General features: G+C 33.3%; 1 protein-coding gene across 2 annotated transcripts; it reads left to right on the top strand.

Annotated features, from left to right (window-relative positions):
* The first annotated feature begins 3,679 nt into the window (after window positions 1–3,679).
* LOC142618080 (chromo domain-containing protein LHP1) lies at window positions 3,680–15,373 on the top strand. 2 transcript variants are annotated; one of them, XM_075791048.1, is made up of 7 exons: window positions 3,680–4,317; window positions 4,519–4,544; window positions 4,686–4,772; window positions 5,251–5,354; window positions 5,454–6,012; window positions 14,664–14,724; window positions 14,841–15,373. In XM_075791048.1, exons 1-7 carry the CDS (start codon window positions 3,934–3,936, stop codon window positions 14,913–14,915), a joined length of 1,296 nt encoding a protein of 431 aa, XP_075647163.1. In that variant the 5' UTR covers window positions 3,680–3,933; the 3' UTR covers window positions 14,916–15,373. The 2 variants fall into 2 exon arrangements, with proteins under 2 accessions (XP_075647163.1, XP_075647162.1); XM_075791047.1 differs by having other exon boundaries at window positions 5,251–6,012.
* The last annotated feature ends 521 nt before the right edge of the window (window positions 15,374–15,894 follow it).

Genomic DNA, 15,894 nt, shown 5'->3' with positions numbered 1-15,894 from the left:
AATTTTGATGATTCATGATTTTTAACCATACAATTTTATTTTATTTTATTTTTTAAAATTTTAATAAATAACCTTACAATATTTACTTTATTAAAAAAAAATCTGGATTACTTTGATATATATATATATATATATATATATATATCTCTCATATATAATAATAAAAAACTACTATAATGTTTATTGCTTTCAGCTTTTGGTGTAAATTATATATCTATTTAATTTTTTAAAACTTTTTATATCTCGTGCCTCTCCATCTTCTTGATTACATCCTGGTCTTTTTGATAAAATGTTTCTAACGATTAATATTTCTTTTAAAGTAACTTTCATACATTATCTTAAATTTTTTTTTCTATACCCTTTAACTTCTTTAGAAATAAAAAATTATATTATAAATCATAGTATAATTTTCTTAAATTTGAATTTAACATGTATTCAGTATCAAAAAATTACATGAAATAAAAAGAAAGGAAACTCTCAACTAACAATATGACGTCCAACCTATTAAATTCGTTGACATCTTCATCAATCTATTCTTTCATCGTTGTAGACATGCATTTATTTTCCTACTCGTAGAACTATGTGGAATAAATAAGCATCGCCTCCAATAAATGATCAAGCAAGTAATGCTGTTTAAAAACTTATAAAATCCCATTGAAACTAATAAATCATCATTAAGAGGTCACCACTAGATTTTTTTTTGTTTTGCTTTTTTAAAAGAATGTCACCGCTAGAATTGGAATTCTATTTTGCGTTTAAACTTGGGGGGTGCACTTGCAAAAATGAAAGAAAATTTCCCTTCCCACCAAGATAAGTACAAAGTTTTACCAAATGGCTCCATTCCCAAATATTCTAAAATTTTAACATTAAACGGTAAAAGTAAAACATGAAATTAAAAAAAAAAAAATTGTTTCGATCATTTTTATTATTATCAATTATAATAATACATTTTTCCACAATAAACATATATATATATATATATATAGTCTTAAAAGAGTAACTAAAACTTAACTGTTTTATACAAATATAATTCGATAAATATTTATTGTATATATTTTACTTGCAAATACAAGGTTCATACATATTGATAGGGAGCTTTTTAACATGACTGTCCGAAACCAATCTTTAATTAAGCAATTGAAGCACTGTCAGCACTCTTGAGTCATCCCTCTAGACTACTTGTATACCTTAAAGCTCATTCGTCACCTACATGGATGGACGAGTAAAAACACTTAGCCCCTTAAAGGAAAGTCATACTCTACGTCTATTTACATGTAAAAGTAAATACCTGCTTCAAATTACACCAAAGGGTCCTCCTACAATCCTTCATCCACTAAGTATGGGGACATTGAACTCAATGATCTCAGTGCTACTAACCCGCGATCCCCATTACACTAATATCTATATTCCAGTGAGCATGGTCATTTTAGAGTTTAGACCCCTATATAAACACCAAGGTATCACAATTTCAAGGTATGTGTAATCAAAATTTCTTAACTTTTATGCTTTTAGGGTTATTGGAAATTATTGTAAGTTTTTAACTTAACCTTTGAAGGATTTGGATTTTTAGTCGGCCCCACACTATGCACTTTGTAAGTATTTCACTCTTTAGGTTTTTTGATGTCACAAGCAAGGGCAACGCCACGTTATGGTCAGGGTGGTCCTGAAAAAAAAAATTATATATAATAATTTTAAAATTTATATTTATCTACCTTTACAAAAAATTTTGGGAATACCCTCAATTTTTTTATGCCAATAAAATTAAATTTTGGTCCATAATTTGAGTAACTTAACAATATATTAGGGTCTTTCAAGTAAAAGAACCACATGCTTTTATATTATTTTAAGCCAATACTACGACTTTACATTTTTTTTTTTAGAGAGAGTTTCAAACCTATGGCGTCCGCTCTTAATGATAGCTATTTATCATTAGACTAAGACACCAATCAGTTTTTGGTGTAGGCGGAGATTGAACCCCAGATCTCTTATACAACCATCAGAGACTTTACTTTTAGTTTTTACTTTATCTGACACATTGTTATTGTACGACTACTTTTCCTCAAAAACATTATAATATATATTATACAACTAATTGGTCAAAGTCACGTAAATTTAGCTTTTTTTCATTGTACAACTACTTTTCTTTTTTTATTTTTCCGGTAATTTTGATTAAAAAAATAGTAGTTTTAGTTAATTAAGTGAATAAACTTCAAAATTTACTTAATTTTTATATAACATCAATTAATTCATTATATATATAAAATAAAATTTTTATTTTTATGATTATAATTAAACATGTGATTGTCCATTCTAAGGAAATTTGATTAAATTTACACAAAAAGTGTCACTAAATATTATGTTTTTACATTTTGCTATCATATTATTAGTAATAAACTTATTATATTTTTATTTATATAATTTAAAATTTTATTAATTATATTATTTATGATGTCACCAATTCGATTATCGGTCGGATCTTGGTCTGACCAAAAAACCAATAATCAGTCCCTTTTTCGGTTCTTTCATCGTACTGATTTATAAAACCATGGAAAAAAAAAAACTTGAATCGAAAATCTGGAAAAAAAAAATTATAATAAAACCACTAACAACGCCCAAACCAAATGCTAATAGAAAAGCCCAGTATAAGATCAATCTCATCTCAGACTAAGACTATCACTATTCCAACACCAACACGATTACGTTTTTAATTCAACAAATATTATAAAAAAAATCTTCACTGCCTCAGTACCTCGCGGATTCACAAGTCATTAAACAATTTAAACTAAAACTAAATCAAACTTAAAGGCTAAAAGGAAATAAGAAACTCACTTACTCTCCCCAGCCATTGCCGTCCATCCTTGTTCAGCAATACTAACAACAATTACAACTGAACTGCATAAGTTTTAGGTTGTAAAACTTTATGTATTTGCGTGTTTTTTGATTGTTGTTGTCAATATATAAAATTTTATTTTTATTAGATTGTGTAATTTATGCTTCTTAAGGAATACCCTAGAAAAAATTTCTGGAGCCGCCACTGGTCACAAGTTTGGATGATTGATTTACTGACGATTTTGTTCATAGTTACATATTTTTAAATTCTTCAATTTTTTTTTTCAAAATACAATATGTATTATTTGATAGGGTATAGTTTTTTTTTTTAAGTTTTTTATTTATTGAGAATTTGATAAAATATAACTTGTTTTGTACTCTTGTGTAGTGAGTAGATATTGGAGAGACACATTACTTTTTTAAAACATGCGTTACGTTTGTGTCACGTTTAAAACACAGAGTATTTAATGCGATCTAATCCCTATCGAATATACTTCGCATCTTTTATTTAAAATGCACAAAAATATCCAATTTCAAGAGAATGAGATGCTTCTTTAATTACATACTTTTTTTACTTTTTTTTTTTTTCATTTTTGTAAACATGAAATTTTCTTTTTGACAAAAAAAAAAAAAATTAGGCTAAAGATTTTGGAAAGCAAAAAAGGCGGGATAAGGAGGGAAAACGAATGTAGACAATCACAAAAAGAACCCCACATCACCCAAAAGCCAAAATAAACATTTTTTTTAATAAAAAATAAAAAATAAAAAACATATTATATATATATATATATATATATATATATATATATATATATATATATATATATATATATAAAAGGGTAGAAAAAGAAAAACCTTGCAAGCCTGAAAAGTAACATTGTCATTTGGTTGGCGTGGGGTTGTGGCTTTGGGGTTGAGAGTTGACAACTCCGTAAGTTAAAACACACAAAAACAAAACCAAATCCTTTGCAAAAACCCAAATACCAATCCATTCGTAAAAACACACATATATAAAAAACTTTTTTTACAGTTCTTCTTTTTCCTTAGTACCTTGTCTTTAAATTGTATGTTTATGTTTGGTTATTTTTTTTCTTACAAAAGAAAATGAAAGGAGGGGGGAAGAAGAGGAACAATGGAGGAGTTGTAGGGTCTGAGCCAGCATTGGCTTCTCCAAATGATGCTGTTGCTGCTGCCAATGGTGGTGAGTCATTGGTGGCAGATTTGGGAGAAAAGGATCAGACCCAGAAAGCAAAAGATGTTGGAGAACAAGAAAAAATACAACAGCTGCAACAACAGCAACAAGTTGAACCTGAGGCTGAGGCTAAGGCTACTGAAGAGGGTGCAGCAGCAGAAGAACAAGAGGATGAACAAGATGATGATGAAGAAGAAGATGGAGATGATGATGAAGATGAGGCTGCAACTGAGCGTCCAAAGCTCGACGAGGGCTTCTATGAAATCGAGGCCATTCGCCGCAAAAGGGTTCGGAAGGTAATAAAACGAAAGGGTTTTGAGAAATATGTCAGATAAACCCAAATGCTTGTTAAAAATGTAAACTTTTTGAACTTTGTTTTGTGGTTTTGTTGTTTTGATTGGTTTTTGGAGTTAATATAAATGATGGGTGTTTGTGTATTTCTTTTTTGTTTGTTTTGTTGGTGCTGGTGGACACTGAAATGTTGGGGGGGAAAATAGGGTCAGCTTCAGTATCTAATCAAATGGTGAGTCTCCCTCTAACCCCTTTTTATGATTGATTCTTACCTTGTGTTATTTTGTATGATTGTTGGATGAAAAATCAAATAATTGTTGATTATGGATTATGGGAAATTGTTGTTGTGTATTTTTGTTGTTGTATGTTGAAGGCGTGGATGGCCGGAGGCGGCAAACACCTGGGAGCCTTTAGAGAATCTCCAGTCGTGCTCTGATGTAATTGATGCATTTGAAGATAGGTACTTTCTTCTCTTTTGTTTCCATGATTTACGCGTATTATCATTTGGTTACCGAGGAAAAAGAAAATGAGAGCTGAAAGGAAAGCATTTGCAAACGTTTTTTTCCGGTTAATTCACCAAAGTAAAGTGATTATTTTGTTTACTTCCAGGCTATTTGGTTGAGCTTTTTTTATTTATTTGGTGAGTTACACACACGTCTAGTAGATTTTAAACCATGAACCCACCATCATTGGCAGTGAAGTTTATATATGAGAAGAAAGTTCCATTTGAATCAGTGCTCATTGGTCAGTTGTTTAGCTAAAGCTTTGCAGGGTATATTTATTTACTTAACTAACAAACAGCTGGGAATGTGAAGATTTAAATCTGTTTTGCTTTCTTTTTCCTCACTTTTCTTTTCAATTGAAGGATGTCAGGTACAGTCTATCTATTGAACTTTTTGTATTTATGAATGTATAATTTTTTTCTTCTGCTTTTGAAGCTTGCGATCAGGAAAGCATCGGAAACGCAAGCGTAAGCATGGGACCCCGCATACTCAACCCAAGAAGAAGCAGCAGCGTTCCACCTTTCCTGCTGATGTGACAGGTGTAGAAATAAACGTTGTTAATGAAACTGTGAAATCTATCCTTCCCAACAAATCAATCCTAACTGATCTTTCTGCCTTCCCTCAATCTATGTATGTAGGAGATCGTAATGGGGATATCAAAGAAATTACCAAGCAAACTGGTGTTGAGAATGGTTGTGGGAACGTTTCTCAACAAAATGATAACAGCAAAGATGGAAATGAATATGATCCAAAGCTTAGTGAGCTTAAAACAATAATGTCTACTAATGAGGCCAACATGGATAAGCTTGCAATACATTTTGAAGAAGCCAAAGCTTCAGAGGGTGATGCGCCTGCAGATGGGGGCCCCAAGACTGACTGTATAGAACCAGCTCAGAGCAATCGCCGCATAGGAGCTAAGAGAAGGAAGTCTAGTTCTGTGAAGAGGTTTAAACAAGACTCTGGCTCACGTGAACCAGTTTCACAAAATGCAACAACCAGAAGCGGTGGCTCTTTCGGTAGAGTTCAACAACCATTTACTGGTAATCCTGGTTTCAGAGGGGAGAATTCGATTTGCAGGAATGGGACTGATGGTTACAAAGATGCATCTAATATCACCAGGATTATCAAGCCAATTGGCTATTCAGCTTCTGTGTCAAACAACATCCAGGATGTGTTGGTAACCTTTACAGCCATGAGGTTTGTAATCCCACTTCAATTTTAAATTCTCTGTACTGTTAGAAATAATTGTTTGTCATTTCTTTTTCTTTCTGCTCTTGCTAATGGGTAAAAATTGCGCCCCCCCTGCCCCCCATCTGCAACATACTTATGGATCTACAACAGGGTTCTGCATAGTTTGTGTGGTTATTTATTTATTTATTTTATTTATTATTATTTTTAACTACTTTAGAATTTTGATTGAGCTTATCTTTAAATCCCCTTCTTTTATCTAATAGTAAATGTCATGCAGACAACTTGTAGAGGATTTAGGTGTAGTCATGAATTACTTTACATGTTGCATCAAATCTTGTAGAATTAGATGTAGATCTATCTTCTTCTATATATGGATGGCTTATTGACGGCATACCTTGAGGTTTTTACTTTCTAGTTGCTCAAATACCTTAGATAACACAAATGCAGTGTCCAAATATGTCGACTGATCAGGGACATGTTAATAATCATTTTCTTTTTCAATTTTTTGATATTATTTGAAATATTGTGTTCTCATCATAGGATTTATAATATGCTAGTGACAACTTGAATCAGAAACTGTTTCAATAAGGTTTTTGATGCAGTACATTTTGGTGCTTGCTAGATTTTTAATCTGGAGTTAGGTGAGTTGGAAAAATAAAAACTCCCTTTTGATGAATTTTTGTTGGAACCATGTTGCGCAAGGAAAAAAAACTACTTTGTTGGGTTGATTAGAAAGAAAAAAAAAACCTGCAAAGGTTTACTATGTGGGATGCTTTGTGGCCAAGTATAATCAGATTTAGAGAAGAGTTTCAAGCCAAAGGCCTCTGCAGGGAACAAACTTAGTAAAAAAAAGTAGATGTATAGACTTGAAATTAAACTTTTCTTAGGCAAGAGTTTGGACACAATGGTTATGTATCTTAAAATTTAAAGATACGGGGAACAATGGTTAGAACCAAGGACCAACACAGAACAAACTTATGCAAACTGGATATTGAGGAAGTTTACGACCATGTTAAGTGGGCGGCATTGTAGTCAAAGGCGAGATGGGCGCTTGCCTAGGCGCCGGGCAAGGTGAGGCTCCACTAAGGCGCCTTTTTAGTGAGGCGCCTCGCCTTTAGAGCCTAGGCTTGTAAGGCGACGCCTTAAGCCATGAAAAAGGCGCTAACGCGAGAGCCTTGTTTTACTTTAATAATAATTATTTTATTTTTTATTTTTATAGAAGCTTGTTGTAATTGTAAAACCTATTATTAGATTATTAATTTAAACAGGCACGTTATAAAACCTATTGTTAGTCAAATTAATTTACAAAAGTTTGTTGTAAAACTTATTGTTAGATCAATTATTATTATTTTTGATAAGCATTATTGTTAAATTAATTCATTTTATATCGAAACTTGTTGTAAAACCTTTTTTTTTTTGGTGAGAAATAATGACAATATGCTGCTAATTTCGCAGCTTGAACCCTTTTTTCCCCCTAAGTTGTAAAACTTATTGTTAGATCAATTATTATTATTTTTGATAAGCATTATTGTTAAATTAATTCATTTTATATCGAAACTTGTTGTAAAACCTTTTTTTTTTTGGTGAGAAATAATGACAATATGCTGCTAATTTCACAGCTTGAATCCCTTTTTCTCTCTAGGTTCCCAAATACTTTGTGCATGGGGAGTTGCCAATTTAGCTGTTGTTAGAATAACTAATGGAGCCTAAACCATGTTAAACCTATTTGAAATAATCTGATAGACCTAATTTCTTCATGCAACATGTTGAAAAACATTTCATTATAATATTCAATACACTAGGTACATATGATTTAAATTCTATACGTATAATAGATATATTAAGAATTTGGTGCCTTGCTTTACTCAGACTAGCACCTTTGTGTTGCCTCGCTTTACTTGGGCTAGCACCTTTTTGTTGCCTCACACCTCGGGTGATACAAGGCCTTTGACTACCTTGGCGGGCAACTTTAATTTATCTTATGGAAATGATGGGGTTTGGTGAAAGATGGAGATGTTGGATTTGTACTTGCATTTCTACTGTTTGCTTAGTTTTAGTAAATGGTTGCCCTTTTAGTTTCTTCAGTAGTTTGAGGGGTCTACGATAGGGTAAATTGTTCTCCCAAACAAAGTGGAGAGATATAGACAAACTTTTTGTGCGGTGATTTGGGAGATGAGTTCAAATACCATTTAGTGGGTTGGGATACAGTTTGCACTTCCAACGCTAATGGTGGATTAGGTGTAAGGAGACAGGGACCTTTAATCAAGTGCTATTGGGGAATTCTTCTAAAAAAGAGTTCTATTGGGGAAATGGTATGGTGGTTTGGGATGGAAGATACACATTTATAAAGGCATATAATTGCTATTATGGGGAGGAATGGGGTGGATGAAATTTAAAATTTTGGCCTACGGAAAACTATTAGGGCGTGGTGGGAAAGACTTCTACATTGTGTACACTTTGATGTAGGAGATGGCCGTTGAGTATTATTTTGGCTAGATAGCTGGTGTGGGGCTCATGCTTTGAAGGTGTTGTTTCCTGACCTACATCCAAGTTGGAATCAGTGAAGCACGGGTGCGTTTCTGAATTCGGGTGCGGGTGCGGGATTTGACAATTTTTTATAAAGTAGGGTGCGGGTGTGACGATTAAAAAATTATTAAAAATATTTTTATTTATATTTTCTATATATTGCTAAGCGTACTTTTTCATATAATTGCAAATATGTACCAATTTAAGAGTAATAGTAGATAATAATTAAAACATGATATTCATAAATTAGAATACGACCCACAAGTTTATTTTTATTATTTTTTTAACATGTATTTTGGCCAGTTTTGGCCGAAATCGGCGTCGAATAAAAAAAAAAGGCCAAATCGGTGTGTTGGAGGAGTGTCGCTGTGTCTAGTGTTGTTAAATGCGCGCTTAAGCGCAGAGCCCTTGGGGCTTTTTCCCTCTAAAGCGAAGCATCCTGACAAAAGCGCACCTTAAGTTCGCTTTTTTGAGCTTTTTTATTAAGTGCAAGGCGCGCTTTTTTGAGCTTTTTGTAAATTTAAAAAAAAAAAAATCCTAATTTGATTTTTAGCCATTAGATCTAAATATGTTTGATATAAGCAATTGATTTAATATATAAAAACTAATAGTGTGTTGTGCTATTATACATTTAAGCCTATTTCTTTAGATATATTTGAACTTTTAATTACACCCTTACGAACAAATACTAAATCAGACTCTCACAAAGATAACATTACCTAACATTCTAGTACTTTTTAGTTTTGCCTTCTTGGTTCTATACTTTTATTTTGATTCAACCATGTTTTGTAATCATGTCCATCAAATATCATGGTTGCATAAATAAATGTTATATAAATGATATAAAATGTTTTATTGTAATTTATATGATTAATTGATTATTTGATTGTTGTATTGATTATTAATAATTTTTTTTAATTTATTAATTTTTTTTAAAAAAATGTGCACTTCACATTGATTAGGCGCGTGCTTGCGCTTTGTGCTTTGCGCCTAGGCTCCAGGATGCCTTTGTGCTTAAGTGCGCTCGGTGCTTTTAACAACACTGGCCGTGTTGCCGCGAGTCCGGTGCGGGTGCGGCGGCCCTGGAGCCGCACCTGTGCTTTCTAGGTTGGAATGCAAGATGCCAAAGAGATTTTCATGATTAGGAGTTGCATAACTACTGAAGATGGTCCTTTGGAATCTTGGATCATTGGCATGCATGGAGGGCACATGGAGAGTATATGACCCAACAGTGGATTTCAAATAAGATACCCTATTGACAGTTATTGAGTGGTGTAGGCATAATTTGATCCTGTCTTAAAAAAAGGAGGGGACATGTTTTGGGCATTTTGCAGTGCATATGAGTAGTCAAGGTTTCTGTGCTGTAGGAAACTACAGGAAAGGAATTTTGTTGAGGGAAGTTGACATTTTTTGATGATCAGGAATACTGTAGCCTTAGTGCACACAGCAATGATGGTAGACAATGTGCATGCTAATAAAAGTTGATTGATGGTGGGAAGAAAACTAAAATGATTGACTGCATATGGTTTACTACATTGCTTCAGTCAAATGCAGACTCAGGTTACATACAGTAGTTGACAAATATATTAAGGTTGAAGTTTTAGATATTAAGCTGAAGAAATAGTTATAAATTTCTATTTTTAGTCTTATAATATATTTATGGGGAACTTCTCTTGTGGGAATGAAAGATAGTATCTCATTAAATTGGGACTTTGGTCCTTGTTTCCAGGAGCCATGGCTGTGGAATCTTTTCATGCCTAAGTTGAGAGGAGTATCAATAAGGTATCCCCTTTATTTAAAGATCAGCAACTGATGTCTTGTGTCTTGAAAGATTGAGACCCCTTGTTTAGACTCTGAATGCCATACCCTGGAGCTGCTCCAGACTAAGAATTGCTCCATGTGCACTTATGCATCTCTTCTCTAGATGGGGCTGAATGGGTCAGAAGTCAGAGAAAATGAAGTAGGACAAATTGAGGGAATTTTTCTGTCTTTTTGTGGTGGGTTTAGGGTTAGGAAAGAAGAAAAATTAGAGAGAAATTAGTGCTGTATGAACAGTAACTTTAGAAAGTGAAGATGAGGAAAAGAAAAAAACAGAGGAGAAAGAGCCAACAAAGGCCAACGGGCCTTTTGTTCAAACCCAATAATTATATTAATCAACACTCTCTCTCCTTTGAATACATTGAGCACCATATATATGGAAACTCTTTCTTGTACTAGGTAGTAATAGAACTCCTAGTGGCTAGTAGCATTAGGACTACTAGTTTGACTAGTTAAAAAAAACCTAATAAATATTAACTTGGATCTGTAGTTAATAAACTTAAGGTACCTAGGATCCCCTAGAAGATTCTAAGATTCAATCAAATTACCAAAATACCCCTAATTCACAAGAATTGCGGAAATTACAATTTGCCCCTTAATATAAAATTGACCCTAACTAATAAAATGAAAACCTAAAAAAAGGTTTTTTAATCCTAAAAGACTCAGACCATTAAAATCATACGATTTTCACTTAATTGGACTTCACACGTGGACCCCATAAAATTATTCTTGAATAGGCAAATTTGCAAAACAAGAGCAAATCGTTCTTTCATGTCTGCATCAGAAAAAATAAGGGCATGTTCAATACACTGATAATGATTACTTGGGAATAGTAATAAGTATTGCAAGGAATATAAGAAGTTGTAATCCTCTTTGTAGTAGTTTTTCTTTCAATGAAGTATTTTACTGATAAAAAAAAAAAGAAAAGAATTTGTAATGGAATTACTATTCCTATGCATCTGTTTTGGTGGTAAACATGAATAGAACCATGAATCTGTAATTCACGATTTGGTATAACATGATTTGATGATACAATGGAGTTATATTCCAATCAAATGTCCTAAAATACCCTTATATATTATATTTATACTCATTGTGGGTCTTGTTTATTGTGTATACTTTAATTAGTATAGTTGACCTTTGTTCAAAATTCCTATCTCCATAAATGCTAAAAATAAAAACTGACAGCTTCTCCCCTAGATATTAAATTCTAATGAACGATAAATTTACATGCTTGAATAAAGTGATGAAATATAAAAAAGCTCGACTATTTTTTTTCCCCTTTTCTTCTTTCTTTAAAGAAATAATACTTGTTTCATAAGTTAATACATAGCTACTTTTGAATTCCGTTGCTGTCTCCATATTTGTGCTTCTTTCTCTCAAGCATATGATTTTATGTTTAATGCATGAATTAATGCTGCTGTAAGATCAAACATTGCTTGTATGGCTTGCATAATCAGTTTGGTCATGATTTGCATGTATAGGCTAGAATCTGATATTCCTGCTAGATCTTCATTGCTCTACTATTGATTTTACCAATAAGGCTAATTCTTTCACTTCTATGATATTGATACCATTTCTACATGTATGGGAAATTTTGTGATTTTCTTGTCATAAAATATCTTGAGTAATATATTGCTTAGAATTGAATGCTAAGTAATTGGTTGCATCGTTACAACTGTATGTATTATATATGTTATCTTATATATGACATTTATATTTGGCAACCCAATGGTGATTGGGTGGTTTCTAGAGCAATTGCCAAGGCTCTTCTAGGCATTTTGCAATAATGTTTACAATTCCATTAAAATGTGAATCCTTTTGAAAAGTAACATGGTTTCTGGTGATTACTTACCATATTTTTATGATTAATTTGAGAATATGACCTTTTGTTCTAGTTTCCTGGTGATAAGTTGAGTAAAGTGTATTTTTCCTTGAATGGTTGTCTTCCTACCCTACGTGACCTCATAGGAATTGTGTTTTCTCTTTAGGCATATGATTTGATAAAGACGCTATTGCTCATTTGTTACTTTATGTTTCACATAGAAGAAATAAAGTCAATTTCAGTGAGAAGGGAAGCGGGAATTGTGCAAGTTGGTTAACAATTTGTTTATGTTATTGCATGCGAATCAATTGACTGAATGAGTCCATTAGTGGTAATTTAATATTGACTTATTTCCAATGTATATTCCAGATGTACTCTTGAGATTTTAGAGTTTGTTTAACCTGTAATTTACTCTCTCTCTCTCTCTCTCTCATGAACCCGTGCACACAATCAATTTGAGACTAGGAAATGATCAATTTGAGACCAGGTGGGATTTTCCTGATTATAGGTTCTGGAATAGGTCATCAAACCTAATTAATTGCATCTGATTATAGGTTCTACAATTTCTTCAGATTAAGGGTCTTTTGGCTTTAGTTGAATCTAGAATTTTCTAGGATTTCTAAGCATTTTAGGTTTTATTTTCTTTGTCCAGGTTAGTCTTTTATTAGGTTTTTAGTTCACTGATCAAACTAAGGAGTCCTAATGCTAGTACAAGAAATGGTCCTTATATACATAGATGGAATTTATTAATAAAAATATTGAGTGTTTTGAGCATTTAGGCATGTTGGCCTTTGTGTGTCCTTTTCTTCCATTCGTTCTTATGATACTGTTCACATCCCCTGAAAGCCATAAAGTTCATACCTTTTCTTTCTTCTCTACAACCCCAAATCAATTTATTTCTATCTATCAAAATCCTCAAAACCCCACATGCTTCCTTTTATTGAATAGCCATCAAGTAACTCACCAAACCTCCTTTTAATTTGTAAAGCAACACCCTAACCCTTTCTCCAATAATTAAAAACTCTAGTTTCACAAAGCTTCATAAATTCTTAACCCACCACAAGACACAAAGGACGAATTCTGCCACCCCCATAAATAGACCTCATCCTATTATGATTCGGTCTGTAAAACCCTTGTGAACACCTATTGAAAACCATCCTCAACATAGCAAAACAAGATTGAAATGTTGTAGGTACCTGACCAGCTATCACTTTTTTCAACCACTCTTTCATCCTACATCAACGGTATCCCTCTGAATTCCCCACCACTCAGAGCCTCCCATTCCACAAAAGGACCACCCCACAAGCTTCTAATGATCCAATCAATCAAATTTTCAATCTTTGTTTTGTGGAGGCACATAATATTATCTCTCTACTCTCTAAAGACAATGCCTGATAGCTTCCCTCTTCATTGGGTCATTTAGGCAAATGATATTCCAATAGATTAACTTCATTAATGATCAGTAGGGCCACAGATTTCCTTCATTATTCTCTTCTATTAATCCTGGACCTCCCAGCATCATAATTGATTGAAGTTTCTAGATTTCTAGAAAAAAAAACCCCACCCTACAGTCCCGAAGCACCTCACCATCTCTCACGCTCTAAAGGAATCGACTAACAGATGAAGTCTTGATTGCATTGGCTCTTGCTGGTTCTTGGTTTCCCGAGCACTTTGATCTACTATTGATTTTTAAGAAAAGGTTCAATGCTTCAATTTCAAAGCCCTCGATTTGAGCAACTGTGTTTACACCTTGAATTGGATTGCACACCTATTTTTAGATGTCCAGATTGCCAAGGTCTCCCATACCATCAAAGTGATTTTCAGCACCTTCTCTTGGGTGTAATTTAGTAAGTGGCTCTAAATTCAGGGGGCTGCTGGGGCTTGTATTCTCGTAGTCTCCCCCAACCAATGAGTCTGTCGCAGGCAACAGTGCTAACTGTCTATCCTTGGCCTCCTCTTCAGATAAAAATGGGCTGCATATTTGAAAAGAAAAGCCTTTGGATATTTAGATTATTAGTTGTAAAGTAAATTTCTTATAAAAAAAAAATTTCTTAAAAGATTAAAACTGGGAGAACGAAACAGGTTTTGTGATTGATGCTTAAGAATATGGACCATTATACTGTTTACCGACATATGCTCAAAAGGGTTTTCTTTGTAGGTCACTAGACTTCTCAGTTGAATTTTTCTTCACTAGGACAATTTGTTTGGCTCAAATTCAAGGCTGGTTGAAGCTGATTATTCATTTGAACTTTGCAAAATCACAGTGACTGTAATATGCAGGATTTTGGTTTTGGTAGAATTAATAAATAGTCTTGGTGAATTCTGATCATGTAGCATGCCTCTGAAGCTTTGTATTTTCTTCTCATAATAAAGAAATCTAGAAGTATTTGAGCTCCTTTGTTGAACTCAAATTGGTTTGTTTGTATGGATTCATGTTTCTATGTACATGTCTTCATGGCTTGATTATTATGTGGTTGCTTTGATAAAGGTCTGATGGAACAGAAGTGATGGTAGATAACAAGTTTCTGAAGGCTAACAATCCACTTCTGGTAACTCTCATTCCATGTGATTATATTCTTCCTTATCAACATTGCATTTAATTAATGAATGTCATTACTAGTCTGTTATCACTGTTGCTCTTATGTATACTATTTTCTCTTTCCAGTTGATCAACTTTTATGAGCAACATCTGCGGTATAGTCCTACATCATCCTTGGACAGAGATATAGATGGAGAGTGAGTTTAACCAGATCTGCAGCACCTTTGCAGTTAGCTGTATACAGTGATGTACTTTTGTAGTTGCAGGAGATAGTGCAGGATAACAAATGCAGTCTTTGGTAATAATAGTGTAAAACTTAGTTACATACTAGCAGCCTCTCTGTATCTCTTTTTGATTACATGTGTATGATCTGGATAGTTAACATGAAGATGATTAGATAATCAAGTTTACATTCGACATTCTGTATTCTGTGATTAAAAACACACATCGATGAGAGAGGTTGCCAGGGGTTGTCTGAGTGGTGGTGCAGGTTGCAGTTGGGTTGGGGGTGAGAGAGAGAGAGAGGAGTTGGGTTGTGAGGCAAGATCTTACGATCAAACTGAATATATTCAGGTTGACACCAAACCCCTAAAATTGGGGAAAATTTTTAGTTCGAAACAAACACAACCCAAGTCATTTCTATTTGGTGACTCTGCTTCTGCTCTGTTCTATCTCTATTCCTTGTATATATGTTATTTGTTAATGTGTAAATGGTATTTGTGTGCATGTATGTATGGAATTGCTAACAAAAATTTGTAAGAAATGAATTAAAGTACTCAGAATTAAAGAAAGAGGTGTTCCACGACAGACTAACTACCATGCTGTCAAGGTGATGGCAACTTCTCAAGAAATTATATAGTTCTCATGTTGGACCATGCCATTAGTCCATTCTGTTAAAAAATTCTCACTTGTTTAAAAATTGCTGAGTTAGTAAGCAGTTTTTGTTTAAAAAAATTTTCTGACTTAGTAATTTTAAACAGGTGGGAGTCTTTTAGTGGAATGGTAGACCACATTACTTGTCTACCATGAGAATTTTATAATTTCTCCAACTTCTCTCTTGATTTCTTGTTAATCTGGGGAAGAATTTTTTGTGATGTTTATTTGTTTATTTATTTTTAATTCTGTGATATGATCTTACTGTCATGTTGCTTCAAACTTTACTTCCCTTTCTCTATGGATC

Source organism: Castanea sativa, chromosome 11 (assembly GCF_040712315.1).
Source record: "Castanea sativa cultivar Marrone di Chiusa Pesio chromosome 11, ASM4071231v1".
In the NCBI taxonomy this organism is placed as follows: domain Eukaryota; kingdom Viridiplantae; phylum Streptophyta; class Magnoliopsida; order Fagales; family Fagaceae; genus Castanea; species Castanea sativa.
Note: the sequence above shows the minus strand (reverse complement) of the source record. Positions and strands in the feature narration are given on the sequence as shown.

Coding starts and splice junctions, on each gene's coding strand:
- LOC142618080 (XM_075791047.1), top strand. CDS start 3,934: ATGAAAGGAGGGGGGAAGAAGAGGAACAATGGAGGAGTTGTAGGGTCT. Junction 4,773..5,250: donor ATTGATGCATTTGAAGATAG/GTACTTTCTTCT, acceptor CTGCTTTTGAAG/CTTGCGATCAGGAAAGCATC. Junction 14,725..14,840: donor AGGCTAACAATCCACTTCTG/GTAACTCTCATT, acceptor TTCTCTTTCCAG/TTGATCAACTTTTATGAGCA.